The 24,314-nt window shown below is 42.7% G+C and overlaps 3 protein-coding genes across 6 annotated transcripts in view; 2 read left to right on the top strand and 1 right to left on the bottom strand.

Annotated features, from left to right (window-relative positions):
- Nucleotides 1-24,314, bottom strand: part of LOC141258878 (protein eva-1 homolog C-like) — a 723,187-nt gene that overhangs the window by 344,499 nt on the left and 354,374 nt on the right. The window lies entirely within an intron of this gene.
- LOC141257832 (serine/threonine-protein kinase SBK1-like) lies at nucleotides 18,149-22,345 on the top strand. The gene is made up of 3 exons (XM_073672847.1): nucleotides 18,149-18,266; nucleotides 20,638-20,840; nucleotides 21,572-22,345. The coding sequence occupies exons 1-3, from the start codon at nucleotides 18,149-18,151 to the stop codon at nucleotides 22,343-22,345; spliced, it is 1,095 nt and encodes a 364-aa protein (XP_073528948.1).
- LOC141257831 (serine/threonine-protein kinase SBK1-like) overlaps nucleotides 22,501-24,314 on the top strand; it is a 45,387-nt gene continuing 43,573 nt past the window's right edge. Inside the window, exons 1-2 of the mRNA XM_073672845.1 lie at nucleotides 22,501-22,522; nucleotides 22,972-23,097. Coding sequence (XP_073528946.1) covers nucleotides 22,501-22,522; nucleotides 22,972-23,097 — 148 coding nt within the window. The remainder of the gene's footprint in view (nucleotides 22,523-22,971; nucleotides 23,098-24,314) is intronic.

Genomic DNA, 24,314 nt, shown 5'->3' with positions numbered 1-24,314 from the left:
ATAAGACCAAGCCATTTTCCCCGTCGCCACCATTTTCTCACTGCTGCAGCTGCGTGTTAGACGGCACCGCTGTTGCTGTGTGCGCTATACCTTGTTAATTTCAAGCCAATTTTCGCACAAATATACAGATAGCTTGGGAGTAGGGAATAGTTGTGATTGCAGTCCTTTTAAGGACTAGGTTACAGCATTTCCTACGACTTTTATCAGGCAGGTCTGTGCTCTTAAATAGATAGATTGTGGGAGTAAAGACTAATTGTAATTGGAGTCCTTTTCAGGACTAGGTTACATCAGTTCCTATCAGTTTTTGCCAGGCAGGTCTGTGCCAGTGCTGTGCAAGTTTTTTTCACAGCATTTGGCTGAATCTAGCAAAGCTAATCATTTTTGGCCTATTGCAGAGTGTGTTAGTCAGTGGAGTAGCCTGTGTTGCAAGATATACCACTGTGTATAGAATACCAATTTTTTTACTGCACCTAGTGAAGTAAAATCTTTTGGGCATAGCATCATTCTATTAGTCCATCTATACTGACCTCCATCAGGTTGCACATTCAAAATATTTTTTCAGAGGTAGATGCAGATAAAAATTATTTTGGCTTCTAGCCGTGTGTGGGACTTGTTCTATTAGTCCATCTATACTGACCTCCATCAGGTTGCAAATTGAATATAATTTTTTTTCTGCATCTAACCCAGCCAATAGTTTTGGCCTAATACCACAGTTTGGCCACTCAACTCTGCTCGGTTCCCATCCATTGTTTTTTTGTGCAAACAACTCCAGAGTTGTGAATTAGTTAACCACCAAAATGAGTGGAAAAAGGCCTGCTGCTGGTGGAAAGGGGAATAGGCATGTTGGGAAGGGGAAAAAAGGTTGTGTCCGTGGGGTAGGTGTTAAAGCAACAGTAACATCTGCAGAAGAAAGACCATCTTCCAGCCAAACTAAAATGTCTACTTCTTTTAGCGGACAATGTGATAAGATCCCTTTCTTACGGCCACGCCATTCTCTACAAATTCCAGATGAGGCACAAAAACAGCAGGTGCTTCAACGGATATCAAGTGCTCCTTTAAGTGGGCTCTCTTCCACATCAACATCACAAATACTCCAGTTCTCAAAGGTGTCACCCCAATCGCACTTGCTTCCTCACAGCTCCCAAATCTCCAGCTGCCCGTCTGAGTATGAGGTAGAACAGATGGTTGAGTCTGCAGAGCTGTTTACTCATACTATAGCCTGGGAATCAGAGGTCGACTCCAGCGGTTCTGTGAATCCAGACGAGGAAATGATCTGCACTGATGCACAGAATCTTTATGAGTCGGATCCAGGACCAGACGCAGAAGGTTCTGACCATAATGTAGACCCTCATTCCCAAACTGTAACTCCTGTTGGTGGAGACAATGAGGAAGACGATGATGAGACTCAAATACCTGATTGGAGCGACAACTTTAGTTTTTTGTCAGGGCAGGAACAGGTTGGCTCTGAGGACGACGGGGGTGATAACGCACAGGGTGATGATGATGAGGTTGGAGATCCCACTTACTGTCAACCCACAGTCAGCCAAGAGATGAGGTCAGCAGAGGAGGTGGAGGAAGATGCTAGTGACGACTAGGTCAGGTTGCGCCTTCCTGGACAGAGACGTAGTACTGGAAGCACGTCAACAACTGCATCCTCAAACACAACTCTGCCTCTCACCACAAGTCGTGGTGGCTCTTCAGGTCGCATGGGTGCTAAGCCTTGCATAGCCTGGGCATTTTTTCAGATCGATAAAGATGACCCAACTAGTGTTCTCTGTAACATCGGTCAGCAAAAGCTAAGTAGAGGCCAAAAAATACATAGTTTGAGTACTTCATGCATGAACCGGCACATGGACATGAAGCATAAGTTGCAGTGGGAAGCTCAGTGTGCTACAATGCGGCCTAGCCGGCTGGGCCAACCACCGTCTGCCATATCTTGTGCATCCGCGGCCTCTTCATCCTCTGTGACTGGGGGGACAGCAGTCACCTGTTTTGGGGCGCAGACCTGCCACCTCTTTACCCGCAACAGCCAGCGTGATTGGCAGGTCATCATTTTCTTTGGAGGTGGTAACACCAGCTGGTGTTGAGCGCTGTCCGACATAGATAGCACCACCTTTGGATCAAGGCAACCTAACATGTCCGCCTGCATCTTCCTCACAGACCGGCAGTTTGCCGGGGACACCCTTATCAACCCCGTCTAAGCAGAATAGCCAGCCCTCGGTCCCTCACATGTGGACAAGTAAAAGACCATTTCCTCCTAGCCATGAGAAAGCTAAGAGGTTGAATTTCACCATCTGCAAGCTCTTGGCTACAGAAATGCTGCCTTTCCGCCTGGTGGACACAGAGGATTTTCGAGACCTTATGTCCGTCGCAGTGCCTCAGTACCAGATGCCCAGTCGGCACTACTTCTCAAAGAAAGGTGTGCCTGCGCTCCACCAGCATGTCGCACACAACATCACCGCTTCTTTGAGAAACTCTGTGTGTGACAGGGTGCATTTCACCACAGACACTTGGACGAGTAGGCATGGACAGGGGCGTTACAGGTCGCTGACTGGGCACTGGGTAACTATGGTGACAGCAGGACAAGGGGCTGCTGTCCAAGTCTTGCCATCCCCACAAGTTGTGCGTCAGTCCGCTTTATGTCAAAGTTCCTCCACTGCTTCTGCCTCCTCAACCTCCTCTCGGTCTTCCACCTGCACCCAAAGCCTGTCTGGTCATGCCACAAGCTTTCTAACTGCGCAGAAGGGATCTTGCACACCTCCTTACTATGCTGGCAGTAGGGCTCAACGTCATCAGGCGGTTTTTACTTTGAAATGTCTGGGAAATGTGAGTCACACAGCTGAGGAGTTGTGGTCAGCTCTGGAGAACCAATTTCATGAATGGTTGTCTCCACTGGACCTGAAACCAGGGAAGGCCGTGTGCGACAATGCTGCAAACCTGGGTGCGGCCCTTCGCCGGGGCAATGTCATAGAATCATAGAATGGTAGAGTTGGAAGGGACCTCCTGGGTCATCTGGTCCAACCCCCTGCTCAAAGCAGGATTCACTAGATCATCTCAGACAGATGTCTGTCCAGCCTCTGTTTGAAGACGTCCATTGAAGGGGAACTCACCACCTCTCGTGGCAGCCTGTTCCACTCATTAATCACCCTAACTGTCAAAAAGTTTTTTCTAATATCTGTGTCTCCTCCCATTTAGTTTCATCCCATTGCTTCTAGTCTTTCCTTGTGCAAATGAGAATAAAGATGATCCTTCTACAATGTGACAGCCCTTGACATATTTGTAGACAGCTATTAAGTCTCCTCTCAGTCTTCTTTTTTGCAAGCTAAACATTCCCAAATCCTGCAACCGTTCCTCATAGGACATGGTTTGCAGACCAGTCACCATTCTGGTCGCTCTTCTCTGAACTTGCTCCAATTTGTCTATGTCTTTTTTAAAATGTGGTGCCCAAAACTGTACACAGTATTCCAGATGAGGTCTGACCAAAGAGGAGTAAAGACCGATAATGACTTCACGTGATCTAGACTGTATGCTTCTGTTAATACATCCCAGAATTGTATTTGCCTTTTTTGCTGCTGCATCACACTGTTGACTCATGTTCAGTCTATGATCTATTAGTATACCCAAGTCTTTTTCACATGTACTGTTGCTTAGCTTTATTCCTCCCATTCTGTATATGCTTTTTTCATTTTTATTGCCCAGATGTAGTACGTTGCATTTTTCCCTGTTAAAAACCATTCTGTTGGTTGCTGCCCACTGCTCCAGTTTATTTAGGTCTTTTTGAATCCTCTCTCTCTCTTCTCTAGTATTAGCTATCCCTCCTAGCTTTGTGTCATCAGCAAATTTAATCAGTTTACCCTCAATTCCTTCATCTAAATCATTGATAAAGATGTTGAACAATACAGGTCCCAGGACGGAGCCCTGTGGTACCCCACTTGAGACATTCATCCAGCTGGATGTGAAGCCATTTACAACCACCCTTTGAGTCCGATCACTAAGCCAGTTATGAATCCACCTAACAGTTGCCTGGTCCATTGCATACTTGGTCATTTTTTCAATAAGGATGATGTGAGATACTTTGTCAAATGCTTTGCTGAAGTCAAGATATACTATATCTACAGCATTTCCCTGATCCACCCAGTCAGTGATTCTGTCATAGAAGGAAATTAAGTTAGTCTGACATGACTTGTTAGTTACAAACCCATGCTGACTCTGGTTAATCACTTCATTCTTATCCATGTACTTACATACATGTTGTTTAATAATTTGTTCAAAGATCTTTCCTGGTATAGAAGTCAGACTCACCGGCCTATAGTTCCCTGGGTCCACCTTCTTCCCCTTTTTGAAGATAGGAACAACATTTGCTCTTCTCCAGTCTTCTGGGACTTCTCCTGTTCTCCAAGAATTTTCAAAGATTATGGAGAGTGGTTCTAAAATTTCTTCTACGATCTCCTTCAGTACTCTGGGGTGTAATTCATCTGGACCTAGAGACTTGAACTCATTTATGTTGGCTAAATATTCCCTCACAATCTTTCTGTTTACAGATAACTTGGATTCCTCTATTCCTTTAAAAGGACAGTGAAGATCAGTTGATGTTACATTTTCTTTCTGAGAGAAAACAGATGCAAAATAGGAATTAAAAAGTTCGGCCTTCTCAACATCCTCTCTTACCATTTCTCCATTTTCATCCTGTAAAAATCCTATAGCATCTTTGACTTTTCTTTTACTTTTGACATACCCCCAAAATCCTTTTTTATTGCTTTTGACATCTCTTGCAAGCCTTAATTCATTGTCAGCTTTAGCTAACCTGATACGTGCCCTGCAGGATCTGCAGACTGCATTATAATCTTCTTTAGATATGCCTCCCTCTTTCCATTTAATAAACATTTCTTTCTTTCTTTTTAGCATGTGTTTAAGTTCTGTGTTCATCCATCCTGGTTTCCTTAAATGCTTCCCATTCTTCCTACTTTTCGGGATTGTTAACGATTGTGCTTTGAGAATCTCATTTTTAAAAATTTCCCATCCTTCCTGGACATTTTTGTCCTTAAGGACATCCAGCCATTGGATCCCTCCTATTCTCTTTCTGAGTCTCTTAAAATCTGCCTTTCTAAAATCTAACCTTGAAGTTTGAGTCTTCACATGTCTTCCTCCTCTAGTTATCCAAAATTCTATAATAGCATGATCGCTGCCTCCTAGGGTCCCAGCCACCTTTACCTCCTCAACCATTTCCTCCCTGTTTATAAGGATTAGATCCAAAGTAGCAGATCCCCTTGTTTTCTCCCCTACCTTTTGGAAGATAAAGTTGTCAGCAAGAGAGGATAAGAATTTGCTTGACCTGTTAGTTTTACTTGAGAGAGATTCCCAACAAATGTCTGGATAGTTGAAATCTCCCATGACCACTACGGCATATTTTTTGGAGAACTTGGTCATTTGATACATAAAGAGTTCATCCATATCTTCAGCTTGCCCAGGTGGCCTGTAGTAAATGCCTACAATGGTGTCCTTTCCGTTGTTCTCTCCTTGTATTCTTACCCAAACAGTTTCCACAGAACTCCCAGTCTCTGAAGCTTCAATCTCTGTGCAGATATACGCTTTTCTAACATACAATGCAACACCTCCTCCTCGTTTATCAAGTCTGTTTCTTGCAAATAAGTTGTATCCTTTTAGCCTTTTATTCCAATTATGTGTATCGTCCCACCAAGTTTCAGTGATTCCAATGACATCATATTCCTTTTCCTGCATTAGTAGTTCCAATTCTCCTTGTTTGTTGCCCATGCTTTGTGCATTTGTATAAAAACATTTTAGTTTGTGATTGGTTTCTCTTCCTCCCATATTTTTATTATTTAGATTTTTTTGTCTTTGTTCTTCTTTTCCACTTCCAGTAGCAGAGATCTCAATAGTATTTGTCAGCTGTATGGCTTTTTCTGGCCTTTTGCTTCCCTTCCCACATTGTTCTAGTTTAAAGCTCTTCTGATGAGTGTAGCAAGGCGACTTCCAAATACATGTTTTCCAGTCTTCGTAAGGTGCACCCCATCTCTAGCAAGTAGTCCATCGTATAGGTAATTCATTCCGTGATCCAGAAATCCAAATCCTTGTTGACGGCACCATTGACGTAGCCAGTTGTTCACCTGTAGAATCTTATTCCACCTCATTGTTCCATGGCCATCCACTGGGAGGATGGATGAGAAGACCACCTGCGCTCCCAATTCTTTCACTTTCTAGTGTCACACACGTGCCTTGTATGGCTCACGTGTTGAACCTGGTTGTCCAGCAATTTTTAGCCCACTATCCCGGACTAGATGGCCTTCTGCAGAGGGCACGGTCGCTGTGTGCTCACTTCCGCCGTTCGCATCCCGCAGCTCAGCGACTTACATCTCTACAGAAGTCGTTGGGCCTGCCACTTCACCGGCTAAAATGCGATGTGCCTACCCGGTGGAATTCAACTCTGCACATGTTGCAGCGACTGTGGCAGCACCGACAAGCCCTGGTGCAATACGTTCTGACGTATAGCCTGGGCCAACGAGATCCAGAGGTGGGGCAAATCACGCTGGAGGAGTGGTCTCAGATCAGGGACCTATGCACCCTTCTGCACAGTTTTGAAATGGCAACGAAGATGTTTAGTGCTGACGATGCCATTATCAGCATGACTATTCCGGTGATTTACATGCTGGAGCACATGTTAAACAGAATTCGGAGTCAGGTGGTGGCACAAGAGGAGGTGGAGGAAGTAGAGGAGGAGGAGTTGTATGCGGAAGGGCTAAAATCTGCAAGGTCCAGACGGTCGGCAGCACCAAGGCGGCAGGCATGAGAGGGTGGGGGAGATGGTTTTACCAGGGCGCATGGTAGCAGCCAAACTAGTGAGGAAGGTGCAGGAGCCCAGGAAGAAGTGGAGGACGAACTGATGGAAGACTCATCAGATGAGGGAGACCTTGATCACATTTCTGTTGTGCGAGGCTGGGGGGAGAGGACAGAGGAAGGAAGCATGATTGTTACCTCGCCACCAACACAACAGGGACTTGGTGCTCCTGGATGCGCAACACACGAGTGCCTTCTTGCTGCACTACCTGCAACATGACCCTCGAATTGTGAGAATTAGAAATAATCCTGACTACTGGGTTGCCACACTGTTAGATCCCCGGTACAAAAGTAAATTTGCAGAAATTATTCCTGCCATAGAAAGGGATGCACGCATGCAGGAGTATCAGCAGAGACTGTTGCAGAATCTTACATGTGCTTTTCCACAAAATACCAGTGGTGCACGTAGTGAATCTCACAGTTCCAACTTGCCAACCGTGGGACCGTCAAGTGTTCAGCACTCAAACCGTAACAGAACCACAGTATCTGCTGGTAACATCAATTTTGCGGAATCATTTCACCACTTTTTTAGCCCATCCTTTGCAAGGCCACAGGAGACAAGAAGTCTGACACATAGTCAACGCCTAGAGACGATGGTACAGGAGTATCTCCAAGTAAACATTGAAGCCACGACTGTGTCACTGGACCCTTGCTCTTTTTGGGCTTCCAATCTGGATAAATGGCCGGAGCTAGCCACTTACGCCTTGGAGATCTTGTCATGCCCCGCAGCCAGCGTTCTGTCTGAACGTGTGTTCAGCGCTGCTGGTGGTGTGCTGACAGATAAGCGCACGCGGCTCTCCACTGATAATGTAGACAGACTCACGTTCATAAAGATGAACAAATCATGGATCCGAAACGACTTTTCTACCCGTGTGTCATCCTGGGGAGAGTAAAAGCTTGATGATTGGTTAAAATCACCCTACCAACCGTTTTAAGCTTTCAAATTACTAATCATGTTTATCTGTATCTTGGCTGGAAAATAATTTGGGCTTTGTAGCAGTGTGCAGCACTGATCCTATTAGGCCATCTATACTAAGCTCCACCAGATTTAAAATTAATAATTTTTAGCTGCATCTAGCCCGGAAAATAATTTTGGGGCTCCGAGATGCGCAAGACACATAAGTGCCTTCTTGCTGTACTACCTGCAACATGACCCTCATTGTCAGAATTCGAAGTAATCATGACTACTGGGTTGCCACACTTAGATCCCCCAAACTTTTCGATCAACCTTTTCATTTTAATAAAAACCAAAAAAATGGTCATTTTTGAAATTATAAGCATTAGCAGGTTATTAGAAACTGAAATCAAACAGTTTTCAACTCAAAACTTTATTCTAGGTGATGTTACATTTGCACATAGGACCCCTTGTTCGAAAGGAGCTTCTGAACTCTCTCGTCCATTGAATTTGTCAGGTTTTGGATGGTTTCTGCTTCAATTGTTTTGCATGAGGACATAATACCCTCCGAGAGCTGTTGCTTAGATGTGAACTGCCTCCCGCCATCATAGACACTCCTTTTGATGATGCTCCAGAGGTTCTGAATGGGGTAGAGGTCAGGGGAGCATGGGGGGTCACACCATAAGTTTGTCCCCTTTTATGCCCATATCAGTCAGAGATGCAGATGTTTTATGTGCAGCATGAGATGGTGCATTATCATGCAAAAAAATGATCTTGCTGTGAAATACACGGTTCTTCTTCTTGAACCATGGCAGGAAGTGCTGTTTGACAAAAATCCACATACATTATGGAGTTCATCTTTAGCGCCTTCAGGGATCCTAAAGGGGCCGACAATCTCTCTCCCCATGATTCCAGCCCAAAACATTACTCCACCTCCTCCTTGTTGGCGCTGTAACCGTGTTTGCGTGGGGTGTCCATCAACCAGCCATCCTCCACTCCATCCATCTGGACCATCGAGCGCTGCACGGCACTCATCCGTGAACAAAACAGTTTTGAAATCAGTCTTCATGTAATGTTTGGCCCACTGGAGCCATTTCTGCTTGTGTAAAGTGGATAGAGGAGGTCGACAGGATGGCGTATGCACAGCTGCAAACCTCTGAAGGACCCTGCATCTTGTTGTTCGGGGGACGTTGGAGGCACCAGCAGCTTCAAAAACTTGTCTGCTGCTATGACAAGGCTTTTTTGCCGCTGCTCTTTTAACCTGACGTAATTGCCTGTAGGAAAGAGTCCACAATTTGCCCTTATCAGCACGCACACGTGTGTACTGTGAATCAGCTACATACTTCTTGATTGCCAAGACACTTCATCCTGATCATCGCACAATGTTGATTGTAGTCATGCCTTGACCTAAACACTCCACAGTTTGTTGCTTCTCAGCAGCAGACACATCCTTTTTCTTTCCCATTTTGGCAGAAAATGTAGGCTGCTTAATAATGTGAGACAGCCTTCTTAAGTAGTCTTGCCTTTCATTGGACACACCTGCCAAACTAATTAGCACAGGTGTCTGCAATTGCTTACAGTGATATAAAGAGCCCTGACACACATCACCATCAATGAGTTTAACTGACAAACAAACAAATTCTTCCCTTATCACTCCTAAACACTTTTTGCATAATAATTTGGAACGCAGTGTACATGTGCTTTTCCACAAAACACCAGTGGTTCACGTAGTGAATCTTACAGTTCTAACATGCCAACCGTGGTCTGTATGGAGTTGTTCAATAAAGGGCCCAAAATTAAGATAACATAGATGGGAGAGGTCTCTATGAATAGGAATTCCTAAGTATTTGATACCCTGTGAGGGCCAGGCAAAGGGAAAGTTGGACTGGATGGAATCCTATATGGATTTGGGGAGGGAGACATCGAGGGCCTCAGACTTCGCTGCATTGATTTTAAAATTTGACCATGTAACAAAGTGATCTATTTCAGCCATAACAGCATGGATGGATATATGTGATTGAGTGATATATATTAGGACATCATCAGCAAATAGAGAGCACTTGTACTCGGTGCCTCCCACCTCAATCCACCTAATATTGGGGTTATGGCAAATTGATGAGAGCAGGTGCTCCGTCACTAGGATGTATAAGAGAGGGGACAGAGGACATCCCTGCCTTGTCCCATTGGTGATTGTGAAAGGTGATGAAAATGTTCTGACGCACCCCCTGGGCCTTGGGACACCCGGAGCCGGACCCTTTTTGGTGGATGCTGGTGGTTGTAGTCTTCGTGGCGGCGACCCGGTTCCGTGGTTCAGGGTGGTCAAGCCAGTGGCGGAACTATTCATGTGGTTTTGATGCTTAAATGTCTGACTACGCCACCCGTGGATTGCGGTCAGAGTGAACCGCCGCTGCAGGGCAGACCGCTGAGGCTGGTGTTGTGGGTGCAGCAGAGCGTAGCATAACTCCCCACGGGAGGAGTATAGCCTCAGGGCAGTGTATGCGGAGGATGGGGGTGATGGTGCAGGGCAGCAGCAGTAACGACACGGAGTCAGTGATGCAGTTCAGAGCCTTTACTCACAGTTCTTATTATCCAGACCACGTCTGCAGGTAACGGCTGCCCACGTCGTACTGTGCTCACCAGGTGAGGGGCTCAGAAAACTCCCAGATAACTTTGGAGCACTTCACAGGACCCCCTTTGTGTGTCCTTTGTCTGGCCTTTCTTACCAACCCTTCTGTCCGGCTGCCTCAGGCCTCCTCTTGGTAAACTTGGCGCCAGTTTCCCTGACCCTATGTGGTGCCTTCCTAGCGGGTGTAGCGAGGGGCTGCGCCACATAAAATGTCACAGCCTCCGGTTTCTAGCTGAGGGTCGTTTCCTGCCTCCACTAGTTTCGGGGACCGGTCTCCCCCTTTGGCCTGACCCCTCCACGTAGGTGGATTCTGGCGTGCGGTGGCGACTCGCCCGTCCGCACCCCTGGGATCCCTTCGTTCCTAGTTCCTGGAGCTTTCTCCGCTCCTCTTCCTTCCTTCTCCCTCTTCCAGGCCTGGGCCTCTGTTACTAGGCCCGCCTCCGGAGCAGAGCTCATGCAGAGCCCCTGCTCCCTGCCACTTCTGCTCAGACTTCTCTGCACTGAACTAAGATGGTGCCCACCTTTTATACTCCCTTCTCAATGCACCCAGGAACTGCTTCCTCCCTGCTCCTGCACTACAGGGTTCCCCTTCCTCAGTGTTCCCTCCCCCCACGGCAATGTGGTGTAATGCATGCAGGAGTCGGGTCCTGATCCACACTCCATCCTTACCTGATTGTGAGATATCACACCTCTGGGTGAGGTGCAATACCTCTGTAGCAACCGAGCCCTCAGGGTGCTACAGTTCCATTTATCTTCAGCCTAGTTGACGTATTGTGATACAGGGCCGTGATTTGGGCTATAAAAGGGACCCTAGACCCCTACCCCAAGCTTTTTAAGAGAATCATATATGGCGTGCCAGGAGACTATGGAATGCTTTCTCAGCATCCAACGAGAGTATCTAATTACAAATTTTTAACTGCATCTAGCCCAGGAAATACTTTGTGCCTAGTAGCAGTGTCTGCTAGTCAGCGGATTATCCCGGCTTTTAAGCAAGCTACATCACCTGTAGTTTGGACACTTAATTTTCTCAAAGGAAATGCTTCGGGACCACGGGATACTCAGTGAAGAGCATCAGGAGGCACCCCAAGGCATAGGGGCTGGGACTGGCAGTAGGATGCCTTGCGGTGGACAGCCGAGCTCGATCCTTATAAAAGCTTTTTAACTGCAGCAGCTTTAGTGGACGCTACTGGGGCTAGAATTACGCGGCTGCTGGCATGAGACTTGCCCTCCAATAGATCCTTGTAAATGGATTTAAAGTGTATTCATTCAAATTAGAGAGACAATTTAAATTAAAAAGCTTAGAGCTGCCTCCACCACAGGGGGGCTCGCTCGACCCACCAGCGGACAGGCACCAGTATTGGGAGAGGGGGGCTGGCCGTCAGGGTTCACCGCGGCTCTGGCACAAACCCGGCGACACGGAGGTGGCACGGGCAGGAGCGGACTGAACGTGTCGGCTTCTCACTTTTTGGATTTTAGAAGGGCATGACGTGCCTATATCTGTGTCTCCCCCTCCTTTTACTCCTCCACCTCTTTTCTTTTCTCATGACTATATGTACTTGTCACTTTTCCATGTGTTAGTTGTGTCTTCTGAGCAGTTTGTCAGCTTTTGGACACCTTTGAAGGTGGTTTCTATGTGTTTGCCTGCCATTGGTTTTAACGGTGTTCGACGAACCGAACTCGAACACTACGGGGGTGGCTCAACACTAGTATTGACCACCCTAAATCAGTTATATTGCCCCCATATATCCTCTTACAAAGTATTAATTCCACCTCATTGCCAACACCCCTGAAAAAAATAAAGTTAATGCACCTATAATGTGAGCGGCACAATGCCGTGACCTCATTGATCCACCTGCGTTGGGATGCGGACATCTTGTAGGCAGCTCACGTCTAAGAAGGAATGTAGTCAAACCCATTTCAAAAGAAACAATCAATCATCAGTGGAGAATCCCGTTAATATTCGCGCCCTGATACTAACAAGCGGCCATGGGGCGATTGAAGCTCACTACCCCATGAGAGCTGGGTGTTGTGGCTGCTTACATAACATTTGGGATGTGTTATCAAGTTAACCTGTTCTTAAATCTTTTACAAAGTCAACACGGTGTGACATGCCATTAAGGGTGGGCTAATAGTTTAGACCTCTGGCAGTTTCTGGAGGTCTATGAATGGTTTAGCCCAATACTCATTAGATGACCCATTGTAGGGAGAGTCTGCTCAGCTTAGGAAAAAAAAAAAAAATTCAGCTTTATCAGTGGAAAAATAGGTCTGAACCTGGGGACATGAACTCTAAGAAAAAAAGTGGTAAAAAAGAAACCTAAAAGCAAAAAAAAATAACCCACAACACTATACAAAACCAGTTATTGCACTAACCTGGAGAATCATCTTATCTGACCATTATTGTGCAACAATGAAGGTATCAAGCACAATCCCCAAACCAGTTTTCACCACCTTACTTGAATTTGTTTTGCCCATTCTCAGTGCAATATATGATCAGGTGAATGGTTTCATTCAAATCTACAGCTCATCCCATAAAAATCAAAGCCCTTATATGTGCAGGTCAATGGATAATGTATTCCCTTTCTTTTAAGATGAGCGGAAGAAATGAACTTGCAAAAAAACAGAAGTTAAAAAAATGGAAGAAAGAGGTTCTAGCAGGTGCTCTCATGCCACGCCAACCACTCCTGCCCATAATCCATCCACAAGCAGTGATCACGCACAATATGAAACTGATCTCAATTGTTCATCTCGTTATATCAAGTTACATTCCCAAGTATAAATCTGCAGCGCCTCTTTCTATAATGGGAGTCTGCCCATGTCACCCACTCTTCTGGATACCAGAAGCTGGCATGTGGCCCCCACACCGCAGTCTGGATGCCCTTACATTATGATTAATAAATTGTACAGCCAATGGTTAGTGGTCCTCACCCAAAGAGATGTTCCTCACACTATCACCTATTTTAACGTGTAGCTGCATTTTTGTTTTCCCTATATAGTAGAGGTGAACAAACATTTAAAAAAATTCAGTCTAGCAGATTACAATGCATTTTTTGTAAATCAAATTTCTACCCTCAACATCTTCATCCTCTGTAATGGAAGCACCACCAATAGCTCTCCAAATGGTTTTATTTTTTATTCCTCTTGCTTCTGGATGAGTCTTCCAGTCTGTAGACCTCCTAGCATCATGTATGGCACCACGCATGTCACTGACGTACCTTCCAATGCTTGTGGACACAGAGCATGCTGCACGTCTCCAGCATGCATTGTGCCGCTTATTACGGCATGGGGCCTAATGAACGGAAATCAAGCTGGAATGAAGATTGTAAATCTTATGAGGATCAATAGTGGGGAGCTGGGTACAGAGATGGCCAATGGTAGTATAGATAAACAAAATAATAGATCTGTTAAACGCATTCCTGCAACCGTAGTCAATGTGTGCACGTGGCCCATTTGGTAAGGTTTTGACCTTAGTATTTCTAAGCCAAAACTATGAATCTTGGGTATAAAAAAAATGCAGAAGTGGAGCACGTGTTTCTCTGTTCCACTCCTAGTTTTAACTTACAAATATTGATGTAAAAAAAAAAAAATACTAAAAACTCAACGTGTGCACATAACCTGAAGGAACAAAATGAATGGCTGGCTGACCATAAAAATTATGGGGGATTCCAAATCTTTTGTACAATTAGATGTGACCAAAATTCACCCTTCTCTACTATATGAATCCCTTTACTAGGACAAAATTTCTTGCACTACAAACGACAAATTTCAAATAATGTTCTCTCCCCTTCAACGTTAGTGGAGGACTTTTAAGGACTCCTTGGTTTTCCCACATGCCTACACAAGACTTTCCATATTTGTACATCCCTGTTGGATGATTGGAAACTGTCCACCGGAGTAGCAAAATCATCCCTGAAAAATCTCGCTTCACACCAGAATGTCATGTAAATTTGGGGCCCTTTTCACAACCACACTTTGGCTCTCTCTAGTTGTGGTTTTAAGTCAACATTAAGATGGGACAAATTTGTTTGAGTACCTCTAAATATCTGCTAAGTCGGGTGATCAATCAAATTCTGTCACCATAGATTTGTTGGGAAAGAGGAATAAAAAGACAAAGGCTGGCCACACACATTAGCGGACTTTTGGCAGAACTTTTGGCCAGTAGCCATCTCATCCGACTCTCCCATACACAGGAGCGCTCGCTTGGCCAGTATGCTCTGAAAAAGCAACAATCAGCGCCCTCATACACAGACCATCGGCTGAACCTGGCAATATAGTTGGGTTCAGCCTATATTAGTATGATTTGTAAGGGGAACTAGAATCCTTCCTAAACCTTTTTTTATTGTTCGCCAACAGCAGCATCAGGTGAACTTCATAGGAGACCGCGATCTGTAGCGTTTGCTATGCACTGCAGTATGACAGTATTATAGTGGACAGTTGCCAGGACACCGCATCTGACTTGCACGTGACTCCGTTGTGAAGATAAGACATATATTTTGTATGTACCTGTTATTCAAGTGCAACTACGGCAATTTTGTGTTTGTTTTTTATCTTGCTAAAGAATCTACAGAACCAAATATAGTTTGATAGCTACAGACAGTCTTTAGGTTACAGTTGTAGTTTTAAGTGTTTGAACGTTTTCTAAAAAAAAGTTTAGTCCCTTAGATTTAATGGAGTGAGGTGGGGCGCGATTCAAATTTTTATATTTTACAGACCCCAAAAAAATATTGCATTTGGTATCGCTGCTTTTGCAAAACCGGTAAATGCTGTGTTCAAAAAGCACAGAAAAACCTGCCAAGTAAAAAAACAAAAAAACACGCCAATACCTTGAAATTTAGTGTGCAGGTTAATAGCATCCCGAAGCTGCCCAGTATCTGCACCGAGAACCCCGCTGCCAGGAGGAAATGGACTTTATTCCTTGTACAAAAAACCACAGCTATTTATTTTTATGCCACAAACAGCCCACTTTTTGAATAGTTGTTGGAGCTTGTGAAACTGAGGCAGGACCGAGCACGCGCAACTAATTCATGACCATATCTGTCACCAATTATTAATTTAAGGCCACGTTCACACGTTCAGTATTTTACATCAGTATTTGTAAGCCAAATCAGAGGCAAAATACTTGTCAAACCTTTCATGAGTGAACACGGCCCGAATCACATCACAGATAAATTTACAAGTTTGCACACTATTTTGGGGATAATCTCATCTCTAACTAAAGTGGGTTAGTTCCATAAAAACCGCTCATCGCTGTTACAGAATGAATGGTAAACGTATGAACGTTGGAGGTTTGTCCACTAGGATCCCAACAGATTTCAAGAATGGGGTCCAAAGCTTCTGTACCCAAGTGGGGCAGTATTCAGCAGGTGCAGAGATCAGCAAAATTTACTTGGACACAATTTTTAATTTCATTAAAATCACGGCCAGCTGTGCCCAACAGTTTGCAGAACCATAAAAGGCTAGCAAAAGGTTTAAACACACACCAATACTCACCTGTCCGGATAGCCCCTGCTGCCTCCACTGCACGGTCATAGGAAATTCTTCGGCAGTCGCTCTCCACAGAGAGAATACGGAGAGGAGACATAATAGCGGTCTACAAATATCTCAAGGGCTGTTATACTGTAGAGGGATCAGCTTTATTCTCATTTGCACAAAGACAGACTAGAAGGAACAGGATGAAACTTTATGGGAGAAGATACATGTTAGATAATAGAAAAAAAACTAATTGACAGTGAGGGTGATCAATGAGTGGAACAGGCTGCCACGAAAGGTGGCGAGTTTTTCAATGGAAGTCTTCAAACAGAGGCTGGACAGACATCTGAGATGGTTTAGTGAATCCTGCATTGAGAAGGGGGTTGGACTAGAAGACCCTGGAGGTCCCTTCCAACTCTACATTCCTTTGTTTCTACGTTTATCTCCAGTCTCTTCACTATAGAACAGAACTTCCAGTCATGACCTGGCCTCTGAAATCACCATGAATCGTAAAGTCATGACATATGCATTAGCATGAAGTGCATAGACGCCCAGGCCTAGTCATGGTAGGAACTAGGAAGTTCTATTCTAGAGAGAAGAGGCCCGAAATTATGAAAGAAAGGCGTATAAAATTAGAAGGCAAACTGTGGACACAGGAGAGGTATTGTGACAAGTGAATGGTGAAATGTGTATAGTTTTATTTGAACATCTGTAGATGTAAAACAAAATAACCAAAAGTAGAAACATTTGATTCATGGTCAATTTAGGCTTCACCAAATTACCTAGTAAAATCAACAAGATCTTGTCAGATCCACTCCTCTGTGTGAACACTGCTCTATTCACTGTGTATAGGAGTGGTGGTCGCCGATGCCCACTACAGCTCCATTCAAGCAGACCTGAGTTTCCTATGCGCAGTTTTAGCCACCAAGGTAATTCAATTCTCATCTTCCAAGTAGAGTTTAAACTTTATAGGGGGGAAATAATCATAAAGAGATTACTTTTTAGTCCGTTAATCATGGTAACCTATTTGCATTAGATGTGTAATTACTACAAGTAGTATTGAATGGAAGGACCCTCGTACATCAAGTGTTGGACAGTTCTACTGGACTATTGGTCCCACCCAACACTTGGGGTCCAGCCATTTTCTTATCTGATATTTTACGAATAGAAAAGGCTTCAAGAAAGCACACACACCCATCACCAACAATTTGAGATTAGTAAATTCCACAGCTATGATTTAAGCATTTTAAAAAAACCCTAAGGTAAAATGTAGTTTAGGATTCGGTTCTTAACCTGATGTCAATGATTACTTGTGAAAATGAAAGACCACTGAGAAGAGGATACGATTATATCTGACTAGACAATATCCTAGGCACTATATACAGCAGCTGCACTCACATTGTAGCAAACTAAACCGGGAGCCCAGACTGATTCTTTGGTAATGCACAGAATAATATCTAGACCAGGGGAACCCAACAAGGTCTTGCTTTGTGAACGACAATCAGCTCAGAGATGGTCACGAGACATGCTATGCCTAGATATCTTGGAAGCCCCATCTGTACCCTTTTAAGGTTCTAATTGGGCTAAGTGCCCCTCATTATTACTTTATTGGTGGCACTAAGACACAAGTACTTATAAAGTTATAATGCCCCATAACAAGTAATGTCCCCTGTGGACACCACAGCTTTTATTTTTTTTCCAAGATCAGTGGATTTATTTTCATTGGTGCCATTTTGGGGTATATACAACTTTTTGATTATTGTTTTAAAGGCAGGATGCAAATTCTTGGAAAGATTAGGCAACACTGAGGTAATCTACATTCTGTGCATAACAAGACACCATGTTCTTTTATCTATAGAGTAAGGAGGTTTAGGCTCTTTTCACACATGGTCTTTACATGACAAATGACACTAAAGTAAACCATTTAGATGAATTCAACAAATGACAAATACTGGAAAAATCAAGCATGGCCTCCACCCAGAAGTCCTTTATACCTGAGCTGGTTTTGTACTTTCCACTCACAATAGACTTGTTATAACAGTCTAGTCATATGGAAATTAAGATCTCACCTACAACACATCATTGTCTATGGAAGGAGGAGGAACCTCAATCTCATGGCCATGGTGTCCATATAAGACTGGTGGATCTTTGCAGTCATTTGTGATTTGGATCTTTACTACAAGGTCTTCTTTGCACTCAACTCCTAGAGAAGCGACTTCACTCGTTTGTGACATTGCAGCTCTTGTGATACGTCAGATATAAATTACTTGAGAAAACACAACTGTATCTTTGTTTCGTCATAAACTACAATGGATGCAGTTTATACCTTTGAGCTCACCCACACTAGTGAGAAGGATTTCACTTTTTTGAAGACTCTGGGCAGCGGAACCTACGGCAGAGTGGTCATGGCTACTGAGAAGAAGACCGGTAAGTCCAAACATTACAAGTGTGAATTAGTCATAATTCTCAGAAATTACTGTTTTGTAGCAAGTTCAAATCCCATTATATAACATTAAACCCACAAATCTTCCAAGAGCAGCAAAGTCTGAAGGTCCGCTGTGATTAGAGATCTTACATGTATCAAACTTCAGTAATGGGATATCCTCACATCGCCGGACCATTTTGATTAGATTTACCCATATTTATAAAGGGTTCTCTACTAAATTATATACAATTGTATATTATAAGTAGACAATCCTTTTTAACGTAAAAAATACATCATATAAAAAGGTTATATGAACTTATTATAACTGTTGCTACTGTCACCAAACCCACGATGACCAAAACCCCTAACACTTTAGAACCTTTCAGCCCCTTTAGGACAGAAATTTGCTTTTGTTTTTCTTTGCCATTCCAGGAGCCATAGTGTTTATTTTTTGGGCAATATGCTTGTATGAAGGCTTTTTTTTTTTTGTTTATTTATAAAACATATCTGTTTCTATCATGAAATCTAATGTATAGGTCTTAATATATATTTTTAACTTACGTGGTGAAAGTGCGGTTATCATTTTAATAGTTAAAATGTTTTAATCTGAGTTATCAAAAATACACCCCAGAAAAGACAAAAATTAGGTTTTGTTTTTACTGGTTGAAGCCAAGATCCCATGCTATAATAGATCAGTACAATTTATTTTATTTTTTTTAAAAACAAACATGAAATGTTACAGGAGTTACATGAAATGTTACGGGTGTTTTAGTTTCTAAAAGCAATACCTTCCATTTTAAACTAAATGCATTTAGATATTTAAGCCACTAATGGTCCTTAAATTGAAATATTTAATATTTGAGTGGAAAATTTAAACACATTTTACAGGGGAAAAAAAGGTTTATGACATTTGTATCTTAATTTGAAGTTATTCTGAACATCTGTTAATGGGAGTGTTTATTGCACTAAAGCTAAGACCGTATGATAAAGATGTAATACAAGGACATATCACAAATATATATATTTGACTTCTATATCAGTGAGGTAAATGTGATAAAATGTATACATTTAATAAATTGTGGCAATGGGCCATTCAACCCAAACTGAACATTGACATTTTGCATTAGGGGCTTATTTTTGCAAGACTGGATTTAGTTCAGTAGCGCCAATTTCTGGTAGAAACAAATTTTTAATCACTGGTTTCTGTAAATTGCAGTTTCTACTGGTACCATTTTTATTTTTTGGTGGGGGGGGTGTGCATTAATAATCCAGCAATTCTGCTTTTGTTTTATTTTATTTTGAGGTTTTTGCTTCATACGATACAATAAGTTAAGAAATAAATGTCATCACTAGTTATATTGATCCATACTATAAAACTATTATACAAAAGGACACCATAACTTTCCCCCCCTTCATATACTTTACTACTTTTGAAAGAGGAAAAAAAATAAAAAAAAGGGGGTTGTCCGGTCTAGAACGTCTACAGTCTGTGTGACTGCAGACTTGTGAATCCTTCCAGCACACGCACTGAGGATTCCTCTGTCTCCGCAGTAAAGTATGAATATTCCTGGCCAGAACCAGTCTAGTGGACGGGACCTTACACAAGGCCGTGCCCACTAGACGAGCTCTGCCCTGGTAGTATGCCCATCGCATACATGACCACAGTTCCCAGTGGACACAGTCGAATCCGCACAGTGTGTGTGCTGGAAGGATTCACAAGTCTGCAGTCAGTTACTGCAGATATTGGAGACCAGAAAACCCCTTTAGAAAAAGGAGTCCTTTAATATTCGCATAAGGTTCTGAGAGCCATTAGGTTCTATACAGCTGTATGAGGATTTGTTTTTTTATAACCTGTATGATTTATTGGTACCATTGTTTTAAACAAAAATTTAAATCATGTAGGCAATGTTTGTTTGGCAAAATTAACCATTCAGTTTGAGACCTTTTTTTAAAAAATTTTGGCAACATTAATGGTGTGGGATGAAAATTAGTGCTCTAGTTAGTGGACGTGACAATATAAAATAGCAATCCATCAGTATCAGTGATCGTACTGCAGGGTTACTGATGGGTGTACCAGAGGCACACGAGTTAAAGGGAAAAAAGAAAGGTCAACCCAACAGCTGTATATGAGGGGTTAATCTGCTAATACTGGATCCGGGCTGCTCTATATATTAGTCACAGGAAGAAGCTTCTGTACCAGTGCGATCAGCACGATGGATATATCCATCAGGGAGCAATAAAGGACCTTAGCTCTTGATGAATACACACCTCATATGGCGTTAAGGGGTTAAAGCCAATATTTAAAGTGAGGTCCATTTTCTGCAAAGTATTTGCTTTGATATTTTAATTTAAATAATTTATCTTTTAATTAAGGAAACAATGTGGCCCTTAAGCTGATGAAGAAGACACAGACAAAGCATGAACATTTCCTCCAGGAGCTTTGTGTGTCCATTCACCTATCAGGCCACGAAGGGATCATCTCCACCCACCCCATCTACGTGGACTCGGATGACTACTACGTCCTGAACCAAGAATTGGCCCCTGCAGGAACACTTCACTCGCTCATAGAACCCGGTGTAAGTATCTCTGACTTACAGAACGTTTTTATATATTTAAACTATATAATATTTTGGGCATATTTATTTTTAAGACGTTCTAACGAAGTGAGGTCAGGAGCAGCATCTTTTTTAAAGCTCTGTACTACAAAAGTGTTCTCCCTCCTGAGGCTCACTAGTTCTCTCAAGACTTTTTACTTGCCCCTTTCGGCACATTAGTTTTAGTGATTTTGTATAGACTAGAAATAGGCTAGATTAAATTATCAGTAGGTTATTTCCTTTAGTTCACTGCTGGATAGTTAGCAGTAATGCAGGTTCTCTGTACCAAAATATTTACCAGTCACCATCTTCTGCTATTCCCAGTGCCGTTCTGATCCTTTTCTGCACCATGTAACCAATGTTGCGACTTCTCGGATCACGCCAGTGTTTGCAGGGCGGACCTGAAGTCCATTCTCCATGCAAGTCTAGGAGATTCAAAACAGGGCTCCCAGACTTGCATCAAGACAGCGATTGTTAGCAGTGACTTCCACCAGTCAGAGCTGTAGTCACAAGACTCAAAAGGAGAGGGTCCAGCTGTGCTAGAAACAGTAGAACATTGCCAACAAGAAGTATTTTATTACACACGGGGAACATGTATTACCAATACCTATAAAGTGGTGAAACTAATAGGAAAACATGGAAATAAAGAACCACATTTTTTTAATAAGATACACAAGTGAGCATGAATTTAATGGTTTCCTCTACTTTTCCAGGTTGGAATTCCCGAAGCGATAGTCAAGCGTTGTGCACTACAGTTGAGCAGAGCGCTAGAATATATGCACGATCAAGCACTGGTGCACAGAGACATAAAACCAGACAATGTGCTACTCATGGACAAAGACTGCTTCCACGTTAAGCTGAGTGATTTCGGATTAACACAACCCATCGGTACCCTCATACCATCAATGTCACCCAGAATCCCCTTCATGTCCCCAGAGCTCTGTCAATTGCAACGCCATGAAGCTCTAGTTTTGAGGCCCAGCATTGACACGTGGGCCTTTGGTGTACTACTTTTTGTTTCATTTACTGGATATTTTCCATGGGAGAGCGCAGTAAAAGATGATCCTCTGTTCCAAGAATTTATCCACTGGCAACATTTCCAAAGCTACACTGCACCTCCAGGACACTGGACCAAATTTTCCACCAATGCACACGACTTATTCCATGGCCTGCTTTCTGAAGACTCCACCACCAGGAGTCCAGTAAACCTAGTCATGAACTATCTTGACATTCCATGGGGAGTAGATTACATGCCTGAACATTCCCATGAGATTGTTGTAGACAACGTCGAGATGGAACATTTTGAGAGCGAGTTCATCATCATCGAAGGAGAAGATGAATACATTGTGGTCGAGAACCAAGGGGACATCGAGTGCATCATCATAGGCGATGCCTCAGAGGAAGCAGTTTCAAGCTCCAGTGGTGCACAGCTGATTTTGTCAGACAACGCCAACCTTGATTTGGGATCTGAAATGGAAACGGTTTAAGTCTCATGAGGTAAAAATGCAGGGAGCTCAAAATCTTGCAGGATATTTATTAATTTGTATCGGCTTCTAAATTGAAAGATTACAGCTAGTCCTAAGTGCAATTTTCATGGTATTTTATCAAGGGTGTAAATATGCATTGTTTTTAAAGACCATGGATGAGAGGTGTGGGCAGGTTTGGTATGTGCTGGCCCTGTACAGAAACTGAAATGGACATGAACCAAGTAATGTGAATGTCCTTTACCATTTGTTATATTAGCAGCTTTATAGCACAATTTTTTTTTCAATATGAAAATCTGTGTAGATTCTCAGCCTGAACCCAAAGTTCGACCCATAACCACCATTTAATTTCTAGGATCAGAACCCAACTAACTGAGGGTTTTGGTGAACGTGATTGAGGATTGGCTCCATTACATTTCCATTGGTTTTACTTCTAATGGCTTTAGGGGCCTCTTGCCATATGTCTGCACAATGATCAATCCTTTTTCTAGTAACACTATACTGGGCAGAGATTTTTATTAGTTCTTGAATTTTTTTATTTATATACATTTATGTTCATACTGTTGCATAACCAATTAGATGTATTTCAAGTTTTCCTCTGGGGTAATATTGAATTTCTCTGATTTAAGCAGCAGAATCATCAGTTTCCAGGAGACAGGCGGCTTTCCGAGCCCAGGAGATCGAGAACATTATCTCAGCCATCAAGATGGGTCAAGGGACGTCGGGTCAAATTCTACTTGCACAAAACCAAAAAGGTATGTGAGCCCGGTCACAGAACGCTATAATGACACAGGCCTGTACCTAAATTTATATTCCTGTTATGCAGTATAATAAAGCCATAGATAACCAATTATAATATTAAAGTAAACTTATTGTAAAATTTTTATGATTAAATTAAGTATAGTGTTAAGTGAGAGGGCAGCACGTCAGTGATTGCCCTAAAAAAATATATATATATCTGTATATATTACATATGAAAATAAGCAACATTGTAATATTAGAAAAATTTGCTTTGCTCTGCCAAAATTGGTAATCAAAATTCTCATTACATCTGTATTCAGTGAGGATAAAATTTCCCATTACTGAGATTAGGTTTTATCAGTAGCAGCTGCCATCTCCCATCTAGATAACAGGGGGAGGAGCTTTGCCTTTAGCCCCTTCCTCCTCCATGTACATAGAATTTTATCCTTAGCAGCTGCCATCTCCTATCTCAGTAATGGGAAAATGGTCTTCACTCAATACACATTTTACCTCAGAACTGAGAATTTTGATTTTGACTGATCAATTTCGGCAGAGAAGCAAGTTTTTATAAGACATGAAAGGTTATTTTCATGTGTACTATTGATTTATGAAATTAAAATGATCATTACTTTATAATTTAAGTCCATTATTGAGGATAAAGCTCATTTTTTTGCCTAGTGTTTCAATTTCTAATAAATATTTTCTTTTAAATCCGGTAAAAATGTCACCCTGAAACTGATGAACGAGAAATCTGGAAAATGTCCATCTACCTGTGAAGCTACAGAGCCATCATCTTTACACCCCTCACCCTTATGGAGTCTGATGACCATTATGCTCTGACCCAGGATGCGGCTCTTGCAGGATTTCTTCACTTTCTCATAGAACCTTGTTTAAGTATTTCATAACTAAATGTTTTTGAAGATTTTGCCATACTAATTTGCCATTTTATTTTTACAGAGGTCTGCTAGTAGAAGAATATCTCTAAGGCAATAACTCCATTCCTGAACATAGTGGTCTCAAACCTCTTAGCATGCCCTTTTGGTGTGCCAGAATCAGTGGTTTGGTAAGGACAATAGAACCGTAGTTGGAGGCTGGACGTGTGTGTGTGTGTGTGTGTGTGTGTGTGTGTGTGTGTGTGTGTGTGTGTGTGTGTGTGTGTGTGTGTGTGTGTGTGTGTGTGTGTGTGTGTGTGTGTGTGTGTGTGTGTGTGTGTGTGTTGATCAGTATCCTA

The sequence above is a fragment of the Phyllobates terribilis genome, unplaced genomic scaffold (assembly GCF_046119375.1).
Source record: "Phyllobates terribilis strain yellow unplaced genomic scaffold, ASM4611937v1 Scaffold_3__8_contigs__length_932513732, whole genome shotgun sequence".
Taxonomy (NCBI): Eukaryota; Metazoa; Chordata; class Amphibia; order Anura; family Dendrobatidae; genus Phyllobates; species Phyllobates terribilis.
Note: the sequence above shows the minus strand (reverse complement) of the source record. Positions and strands in the feature narration are given on the sequence as shown.